General features: G+C 39.6%; 1 protein-coding gene across 2 annotated transcripts in view; it reads right to left on the reverse strand.

Annotated features, from left to right (window-relative positions):
- Positions 1-180: 180 nt before the first annotated feature.
- LOC107678440 (synaptophysin-like) overlaps positions 181-10,943 on the reverse strand; it is a 43,106-nt gene continuing 32,343 nt past the window's right edge. Inside the window, exons 5-8 of one of the 2 annotated variants that reach the window (XM_016473710.1) lie at positions 9,158-9,349; positions 7,421-7,559; positions 7,121-7,289; positions 181-839 (exon numbers count right to left, since the gene is read on the reverse strand). In XM_016473710.1, the coding sequence (XP_016329196.1) occupies positions 7,138-7,289; positions 7,421-7,559; positions 9,158-9,349 (483 nt within the window). In that variant the 3' untranslated portion in view covers positions 181-839; positions 7,121-7,137. The remainder of the gene's footprint in view (positions 840-7,120; positions 7,290-7,420; positions 7,560-9,157; positions 9,350-10,943) is intronic. The other variant, XM_016473711.1, reaches the window with a different exon arrangement.

Here is a 10,943-nt window from a genome sequence, read left to right on the forward strand (position 1 = left end):
CTCAGCTATTGGACTGATTTCACATGTTATTCAGAGCGTGGTCACAGAAGGCGTTCCCCTAGCGTTTTCCGACGCAGCATCTCGTTCCCTCGAAGAACCAGGGTTACATACGTAACCTGAGACGTTTCTCTCCCTATACCAGTTTTATCTAAAACTACTGACTTTTGTTAACACTTTTAGTAGTGATTGACACATCACTGTTATACTATTTAATCTGCGTGCTCTCATGAACCTTAAAAGAAAATTTCACACAAATAAAAAAAGAAAAACACATTCAATAGGAGGTTTAAGGTCAGTACTGTGGGTTGAATGAATACAGGGAAAACTACAATAAATAAAACACCACTACAATAAATAAAAACAAAACAAATGTGGAGACTACAAGTGAAATCACAAAAAAAGCGACAGTTAAATTCACAATACAGCATATCTATTTAAATATAATTCATATTTACATCACACAGAAACACATTCAGTATAATATTACTATAATTCATTCAAACGGCTCCCCGTATGTAGCATATATCATAGGTTTCATTCATTTTTTGGTAGCATATTCAAGTTTTTCCTCATCATAATAGGACAGATGATCTCCCGCTGGATTCGATGTGATAGACAGTATGTTGAAATCAGGATCCTCACTTCCTCCTGGGTCCAAAGCATTTTCTCCTGGCTATGATTTAGTAACAACCCTGCTATAACATTTCTTAAATGTGCTTTAACCCTGACCCACCCCTTCCCTTTAAACCCAATGCTCATAAAGAAAGACTGAAGAGAGAAGAAACATAGCTAGTATTTCCATGCTGGCTGATCACATGACCATGACCTCTTGCTGTGATCTATAAAGAAGACACGCGTTTAAATGTTTACAACTTTTATCCATGAAAATGTGTAAAAAAAGTTTAAACAACAATATACAAACATGTCAATTGTATTTTAAAAAGCATATGGCTATGTACATGGCATAATGTGCACAATGTAAATTCAGCCAAAGTCCTTTTAAGGCAAGTCATGTCACTCGGTGGCCATCTTTGAAACGCCACTCAGGCATGCAAGTGCAGCTTCTATCTCTTTGAATGGGGAAACATCAAAATCTCCAAAACTGTTCGCCAAGCTTAAGATTAAATATCATATTTGAAATCACCAATGAAATCTGTCAACAACTGTCTCATAAATGTTGTTTCTTTTGCTCAAATAGCGTTAAAAAAAGCTTATTTTGCAGGCTAGACCAACCAGTGCGCATGCACAGTCCTGAGCGCATGTCTCTGAATGCTGACTGTTTCTATAGCAACCGGAGCATCTAACGGCAGCTGCAGTGACTTTAACGATTAGAGATTGGCTCTTTTACTCAGAAGGCGGGGCTTCGTTCAACAGAGCAGCCATATTGAGCGTTCAGCATACTGGACATTCGCTTAGAAGCCAAATATACAACAGCAAAACAACAACAAAGTTTTATTCTAAGAGTCAGAGAAAATGGTCAAAACAAAATTATGAAGGTTTTTTGGCTACATTATAAATGTTGTGTGAAGCCCTTCCCGTGTGAAGACCAACAAATATAAAGCCCAGCGACTTTACCTGCGCGACTCCACCGAGCAAGGACACCGACAAGGCACTTGAGTATTGGTTTTCTCCCCTTTCCTTACTTTTTGTACAGCTTGTTCTCATCTACTTGTTTTAGTCAATTGTACTCACTATGTGCTTTCAAATCTACTATTACTACTAATACTTGTAAATCACGCTCTATACGTTGGAGGCAATGCAATCCTAATCTGCGTACTTTCCCTATGTCCTCTACTGCTTTACTCTCTATTCCAATTGGTCTCTGGAACTGCCAGTCTGCTGTGAACAAAGCAGACTTTATTTCATCTATTGCTACGCATTCAAGTCTCAACCTCATGGTCCTAACTGAGACTTGGAATAAACCTGAGGACACTGCCACTCCTGCAGCCCTCTCCTCTAATTTTACTTTTTCCCACATCCCTCGCCCGATTGGGGTCTACTTATCTCAAATGAATGGAAATTTGCTTTACCATCTCTTACTGGCAACAGTTAATTTGAATCACACACAATTACTATTGCCCACCCAGTTAAAATCCACTCTGTAGTTGTTTATCGTCCCCCAGGTCAACTGGGTAACTTCTTGGAGGAGTTGGATGTGCTATTCTCAAACTTCCCTGAGGACGGTATTCCTCTGGTACTACTCAGTGACTTCAACATCCACCAATAAAAACCCCAGGCTGCTGACTTCAACACTCTGCTTGCCTCATTTGACCTCAAGCGAGTGTCTACTACGGCTACTCGCAAATCAGGTAACCAATTGGACCTTATCTACACACGCTACTGCTCCACTGACAACACGTGAGTTACTCCGTTGCACGCCTCAGACCACTTCCTCATCACTTTTAACCTCAAACGGACTTCTGACATAACACACAGTCCTCCGCAGGTCACCATTCGGCGTAACCTACACTCACTCTCTCCATCTCGCCTATCCTCTATGATTTCATCCTCACTTCCTCCGACCTCTCAGTTTTCAGCACTGGACACTAACACTCTTTGCTCCACTCTAACATCTTGCTTAGACAACTTTTGCCCACTTTCATCCAGACCCACACGCACCACCCCCTCTGGCCCCTGGCTGTCCGATGTTCTCCGTGAACATTGCTCTAGGCTCAGGGCTGCAGAGAGGAAGTGGCACAAATAAAAAAACTCTACTGACCTTAGTTTGTATCAGTCACTCCTCTCTTCCTACTCTGCAAATGTCTCCACTGCCAAAACGACATACTACCACAACAAAATTAACAACTGCTCTGACTCTCGCACACTTTTCAAAACCTTCTCTTCTCTCGCCTCCTTCTCTCCCCTCTCGGAGGAAGATGTTTCCAAACTTATCCTTTCCAATTATCCTACTGCCTGTCCGCTTGATCCTATCCCCACTCACCTCCTTCAGGCCATTTCTTCTTCAGTTATACCTGCGCTCACTCTCATTATCAGCACCTCTCTTTACACTGGTACATTTCCCACAGCATTTAAGCAGGCTAGAGTAACCTCACTGTTTAAGAAACCCTCTCTAAATCCAGCACTTTTATAAAACTACAGACCAGTATCCCTTCTTCCATTCATTGCAAAGACACTTGAGCGAGTTGTGTTCAACCAACTCTGTATGTTTCTCGCACAGAACAATCTCCTGGACAACAATCAATCTGGCTTCAAAAGCGGCCACTCAACTGAGACTGCCCTGCTCTCGGTTACTGAAGCCCTGAGACTGGCAAGAGCAGCTTCCAAATCCTCAGTACTCATATTGCTGGATCTGTCTGCTGCGTTTGACAAAGTTAACCACCAGATCCTCCTTTCCACCCTCACGAAGATGGGCATCTCAGGAACTGCACTCTAGTGATTCAAGTCTTACCTCTCAGGTAGGTCCTTCAGGGTGTCTTGGGAGGGGTGAGGTTTCTAAGTCACAACTTCTTGCTACTGGGGTTCCTCGGGGTCAGTGCTTAGACCACTTCTCTTCTCCATTTACATGTCATTATTAGGATCTGTCATTCAGAAACATGGCTTTTTCTATCATTGCTATGCTGATGACACTCAACTCTACTTCTCATTCCAACCAGATGATCCAACGGTAGCTGTTCGCATTGCAGACTGTCTGACAGAAATTTCTGGCTGGATGAAGGACCATCACCCTCAACTCAACCTTGCTAATACAGAACTGCTCGTGGTCTCATCCAACACAGAACTTCATCACAACTTCTCTATACAACTATGTTTGTCAACCACAACTCCTTCCAGGACAGACAGGAGCCTTGGAGTTGTGACTGATGATCAGTTAAGCTTCACAGACCCTATTGCTACAACGGCCCAGTCCTGCAGATTTGCCTTATACAACATTAGGAAGATAAGACCCTTCCTATCAGAGCAGGCCGCACAACTCCTTGTCCAAGCTCTTACTCTCTCCAGACTGGACTATTGTAATGCAATGCTCTTGGTGGGCCTTCCAGCATGTACTATCAGGCCTCTGCAACTGATCCAGAATGCAGCAGCGAGAGTGGTCTTCAACGAGCCAAAGAAATCACACATCACACCTCTCTTCATCAGTTTGAACTGGCTGCCAATAGCTGCTCACATCAAATTCAAGATACTGATGTTTGCCTACAAGACAATTACTGACTCTTCTCCAATATACCTAAACTCACTAGATCAGATTTATGCACCCTCCAGAATCTTGCGTTCTGAAAGTGAACGCCTCGTGGTACCATCCCAAAGACGCACAAAATCACTCTCACTGACCTTTTCCTGGACTGTTCCCAACTGGTGGAACGACTTGCCTTTCTCAATTTGAGAAGCTGAGTCTTTAGCCATTTTCAAAAAACGTCTAAAGACACATCATTTTCGTCAGCACCTGACCAATTAATACTAGCATTTACCTATTCTACTCTATTTCTATTCTATTCTATTCTATTCTAATTAAAAAAAAAACTTGCTATGTGTACTGTGCTAGACTAACTGAACTTGTCACATCACTTGTATACTGTTGCTGTCTTGTCGGTCTGATTGCTTCTATTGTTTTCCTCATTTGTAAGTCACTTTGGATAAAAGCGTCTGCTAAATGATTAAATGTAAACGTATAAATGGACACAAATCGCAAATATAAACACTGTCATTCAAAAGTCTGTGGTCAGTAAAATGTATTAAAGGCAGTAAGATGCATTAAACTGATCAAAAGTGACAGTAAATAATTTTATAGTGTTACAAAAGATATCCGTTTCAAATAAACAATGTTCTTTTGAACTTTCTGTTCATGAAAAAGCCTGAGGAAATTTATCAAAATTTCAACAAAAATATGAAGCAACACAAGTGTTTTCAACAATGCTAATATTTATAAAAAAAAAATGTGAGCAGCAAATCAGCATGTATATATATATATATCAAATATATTTAATGCTGAAAATTCAGCTTTGACTCACAGGGATAAATTACATTTTAAAATATGTTAAAATAGACAACAGTTCTTTTAAATTGTAATATTTAACAGTATTACTGTTTTACTGAATTTTTCATCTTTCAAAAACATAAAAAACTGACCCCAAACTTTGAACAGTAGTGTAAAATGTAAAATATTACCCCTTTAAAAATGTTTATTGTACACCTAAAAACACACACACACACACACACACATATATATATATATATATATATATGTGTGTGTGTGTGTGTGTGTGTGTGTGTGTCATCAATGAACTGACCTTAACTGAAAAATTGACTGTTTGTTATTGTCCTCTTGCATTATCGACAAACTATTTTCCTGTTTGACACTGTAAAGCTGCTTTGACACAATCTGTATTATATATATATACAGGTGCATCTCAATAAATTAGAATGTCGTGGAAAAGTTCATTTATTTCAGTAATTCAACTCAAATTGTGAAACTCATGTATTAAATAAATTCAATGCACACATACTGAAGTAGTTTAAGTCTTTGGTTCTTTTAATTGTGATGATTTTGGCTCACATTTAACAAAAACCCACCAATTCACTATCTCAACAAATTAGAATACTTCATTTCCACGACATTCTAATTTATTGAGATGCACCTGTACTCACCTCTGTGAAGGTCAGTGTGTGTAGTGAGCAATATATAATGGGCACCAATAATCTGAAACCACTTTGAAAATCTGTGACTCTTTTTTATTTAAAAGATTTTCAATTAAATAATTAAAACAAAGGTTATAATTTAAAATGATTTCAAATGAATACAAATAAATATTTCTGATTATTCTGATTATCACTATTTTTCTGTAACTAATAAAATAAGTAAATCTGTGTTACTGATTATGCTACTCTTTTTACAAACAATCAGATGTTCTTGATTCCACTGAAGCACAAGATTCATAAGATGCTCAAGAACATGATCATCATGATTAGGGATATGCCGGTATCAAATTTTCATGTTGCGATTAATTGCTAATGCTTTTATCACGGTATACGGTATTATCACGGTATTGGAATTTAGTTTTAAAAAGTGCTGTCATAATACAGTATAACAGGTTTAATAACTTTTTTCTTATAACAAAAATAACTGAACATTTAAATGCAATAAAGCAATACAGAAAAATTTATAAAGTTAAAAGTTTTACACAGATTAAGTAAAGTCAAGTCAAGTCTGCTTTATTGTCAATTCTTCCACATGTACAGCACATACACACAGAGAATTGAAATTGCGTTACTCTCAGACCCTTGGTGCATACAGATAACACTAACAGTAGAACATAAATACAGATAGATACAGATTAAATATAAAATACAACTATACAAATATACAAATAAGGTAAAATGTAAAAAAATATATAAAGCAGCACAAGGCACATGGCAGATAGAGTGCAAACCAGTGAAGTAAACAACAGTGCAGATATAATGATTTGTAGTGCAAAAGAGCTTATTCAGACTGATTAAAGTGACAGTGTGTGTGTGTATTTGGGAGGTGAGTGCAAAATAATTTTTGCACTCACTAAAGTGAGTGCACTTTAATTGCAGATTAAAGTGCAAAAGAATTATAAAGACCAATAGGTATCACTTTACAATAAGACCTGATTAGTGAACCTTAGTTAATGCATTAACATTCACAATGAGCAATACCGGGGTAATGGCTGCATTTAAATGAATTATTATTATTATTATTTCTGCAGTTTAGCGCCATCTGTTGTCAGAGAGTGAAAGTGCGCTTTCATCCAGAGCGTCTCTCACATGTTCCGCCATGTGCTTCTCGTCCGCGCTTGTTTACGTCAGAGTGCGCACACGTCTTTCACTGGTCTTTTTGACCAGTTGATGGGAAAAGTATTCTTAAAATGCATTCAAAATTCGGAATAATTTGTAATATATAATCATTCATGGTATTTAGAAGTGCCCACAATAACAATATCGTGCATATTCATTACCGTGATATATCGCATTACCGAATACCGGCACAAGTCTAATCATGATCAACACAAACTTGTGGAGTTCATGCAGCTTGAGTACTGCTATCATTAAGATGAAGAGGAAATAACAAATACATGTTGCTGTTTTTTTAAAACAGCAGAATGTTACGTGTCATGTTTGGTTTCAGGGCTTGTTCACTCACCAGTGCAGAGCTTGAGCTCACATCTCATTGGAGAAGGAGGTGGGCTCACCCTGACCATACTGGTTGTAGCCTCCACCTTCGTATCCACCGCCCTGCTGGCTGTAGTCGGGCTGGTACCCGCTCTGAGAGCTGGCGTAAGGGTCCTGGCCATAACCTTCTTGTCCATAGCCTAGAAAATACATTTAAAGGAGAATATAGTTAAGTTGTGACTGTCATAAACTAACTTAATCATAAATGTTTAGAACAGCTACAAAAAAAACTTGCTGATATGAACTTATGGACTGTGAATTTAATGCCCACCTTGGCCGGAGGAGTCTGGTGCTGGCTGCTTCTCTCCTGAGGGCATGTAAGTGCCGGCAAAGGCAGCAAGCCAGCCGGTTTCCTTTAAGACAAACCACAGGTTCCCTGCCCACAGCACCACATTACAGAAGCCAAACGCCTGCAGGAACCACAGAAATCAGCCAAATGGTTATTTGCATATATGCATTCATTTGTGTACCCAAATACATCTACATCCTGTTTCACCTGATTATACTAAACAAGTGTGGTTCACACTGATTTTATCACTGGACATTACAACTATTTTTAGTTCTAGCAGGCATTGCCCTAGTAGTATTGGTAATTCACCCAAAGGTATTCACCCTTCGCCCAACCTGAATACCTCCTCCTCCTGCTGGAGCAGGGGAAAGATCGCTTGAGGGCCACACCAGACTGTTCCTGGTCCTTGCAAACCTCTCCAGTGAACCGGACGACGCGCTCTGTGCGTTCTATGATGCCAGTCTAAACTCAGCATACAGAACGCTGTCGTCCGAGGAAGGCCCTCGAGCGAGTTTCGCCGCCTTTGTGGAGTGGACACTTGACGTCAGTCAAGGTGCGAGAGCCGGCAACCGAGCCCGCCATGAGGGAGAATGCCGCAGACAGAGAGAGCGCGGAGCTCCGCCCACTGCACCGCGGCTGAGGGTGAGCTGCTCATACATCTGGTCGGCGGCCATTCCTCCTCCATGGCTCCTCCCTCCATTGGCTCCACCGTGGGCCGCCATCATGGCTGTGGCCTGGGTCCTGCTTGGCCCCTCCTGCTCCAAGTCCTTCCTGTCGCCTCCCTGGCTCCTCCCTCCATCGTCACCTCCCTGGACTCTGTCTGCCGGCCCCCTACCGGGTGTCCGTCCTCTTCCCGAGCCTCCTCCCAAGTTCCCACCCGTGCCCCCTCTCTGTTGTTCTACGGCGCAAGGACGCGCCTTCCGGGAGGGGGGCGATATGTCACACCCCTGGACTTTATCTGTGTTTTTCCCGCTCCATGTGCCTGCCCTGACCTAGTTTTCCCATGTGTTTGATTGTTCATTAGTTTCAGGTGTGTCTCGTCAAGTCCTGTGTATTTATAGTGAGTCCTGTTCTGAGTTTCTTTGTCTGGTATTGAATGTTCGTCTTTCCCCGCTACGTGTGTGTTCCTGGTTCCTTTGGATGTTAATTAAAGTCTGTTTGTTTGAAGTCTGCTCCACGTCTCCTCGTTCCTCGCTCAGTGCTCCTCACAGTAGCGATCGTGACAATAATATAGTTTTTCAATATTTATAATTTCTTTCAGCTTTATTTCTATTAATGTAAACAATTTTTAATTGTTTTAGTTTTAGTTAACAATAACAGCTCTGTTCACTGTTGACTTTTGCAAATCGAATCAATGTTGATAATGCAACATTTTTTCAACGTCTTTTTATCATGGCCATACAATCATTGATTTATACAGGAAAGTATTTTTTTTATCCTTTTTAGAACCATTTAGCATGAAATGTTAAATGAAACAACAGCTTACATTATTTTAACCACATTTCTACGTTGAAGTTCAGTACCATTCTGGCTGGGTTTGTATATAGCAGGGCATAACGTAGTGCATGACTACATTTTCATCAAGGAGTCACATCATCTCGTCATTCCTCATTTACATAATGCTGAACCTGTCTCAACTGCCTACATGTGTCATCGTGAAATTCCAGAAACACATTTAATATATGTGCATAATGAGAGTGTTAAAGTGTCTGAACCCACCACAGATGTGTTTAGGCCAGACACCACGGGCTCATGGATTTCTTTGCAGCGGTTTTCCTCGTGGTCACATGCAGGGATGAGGTCGATGATCTCATCAGGGTCAGTGGCCCTCTTCACATCCGAGAGACCTTTGGCCCACGCTGATGAACTCACCAACCACATAAAGGTAAAAATAGCTGTCACCACAAAATCCTGCAGAACGACAAAAAATTATATTTCAGATTTTGTAATTGACAAATTATTGGAATACACATCATCATTGCATTTTAATGGGTTACATAAGATTAAAATAATTAAATAATAATAATTATGCTTTCACTGCCATCCTGTTATACTGTGACATTTTCCCCTTTAAAAATAACCTTTCTGACATAATCTGTACAGAGAAAGTCATTATTTTTTACTGCAAGGCTCAAACAGGGGCAAGGTTTTCTTACAGTTTCAGTATTTCACTATGTTTGCACTTTCATCAAGCTCTTTAGCTCTCAATAGTTTTCCATAATTAATATGGGTAAAAGTCATAGTGATCAGTTTATTACAGGAAAAATATTATGCATGGCACAAATGTAAGAATACTGACTGTAAATAATGTAGTGGGTGCAATGACATTTGTTAGTTAAGGCTGTTAGACATCTAGCACTGATCTTCAGTCTCATAACATTATATTTTAAGTGTAACAGTGTTGACAAATCATCCAAGATGTAGATGAGTTTGTTTCTTCATCAGATTTGGAGAAATGTAGCATTACATCACTGTCTCACCAATGGATCCTCTGCAGTGAATTAAGATGTTTTATCCACGGACTAATTTTAATTTAATGATGGATTTGTTTTTTACAAACACACAGCTTTTGGCTTCAAAAGTCATTAATTGAAGGACTGGAGTGGTGTGGATTACTTGTGGATTATTGTGATGTTTTTATCAGCTGTTTGGACTCTCATTCTGATGGCACCCATTCACTGCAGAGGATCCATTGGTGAGACAGTGATGTGATGCTACATTTCTCCAAATCTGTTCCCATGAAGAGAGTGAGTACATTTTCAGCAAATTTTCATTTTTGGGTGAACTATTCCTTTCATGGACCTAATATGAACTAACATTTAACTAATAATTAACCAATTAAAAATAAAGTTTTTTAAGACTATCTGCTTCCAGAGGTGGAAAGAGTACGAAAATATTCTACTCAAGTAAAAGTACCAGTCTAAAAATCTACTCAAGTAAAAGTAAAAAGTAGCTCATTTAAAATTTACTCAGAGTAAAAATTACTTAGTTACATTTTAACAGTGGGAGGGAGGCAAAAATGGGATAGGCCAAGGGTGTCAAACTCAGTTCCTGGAGGGCCACAGCCCAGCACAGTTTAGATATAACCCTTATTAAACACATCTGATCCAGCTAATCTAATCATTTAGGCTTATTTGAAAACTACATGGTATGTGTGTTGGAGCAGGGTTGGACCAAAACTCTGCCGGGCTGCGGCCATCCAAGAACTGAGTTTGACACCCCTGGGATAGGCCTATAAATCTCAAACCAGTTGTTTTTAATTAAAGAAATCAGTTATTTAGAATAATAAGACATTTGGGCTGTTACCAGTCAAATTAAATCAGTATCAACAAAATTCATCTTTTCAATGCAGAGGAAACACAAAAGCTTCATCGGAAGTGGCATTTAGATGTCTTTACACACTGTTTAATGCAGGACATGAATGCATTTAACTTGCGGATACAAATGCAGAAATAATGTTTTGATATATAAGACATAAAATGTTGAATACTCATTTGAAATTATA

This window comes from Sinocyclocheilus anshuiensis, unplaced genomic scaffold (assembly GCF_001515605.1).
Source record: "Sinocyclocheilus anshuiensis isolate Anshui unplaced genomic scaffold, SAMN03320099.WGS_v1.1 scaffold112, whole genome shotgun sequence".
NCBI lineage: Eukaryota > Metazoa > Chordata > Actinopteri > Cypriniformes > Cyprinidae > Sinocyclocheilus > Sinocyclocheilus anshuiensis.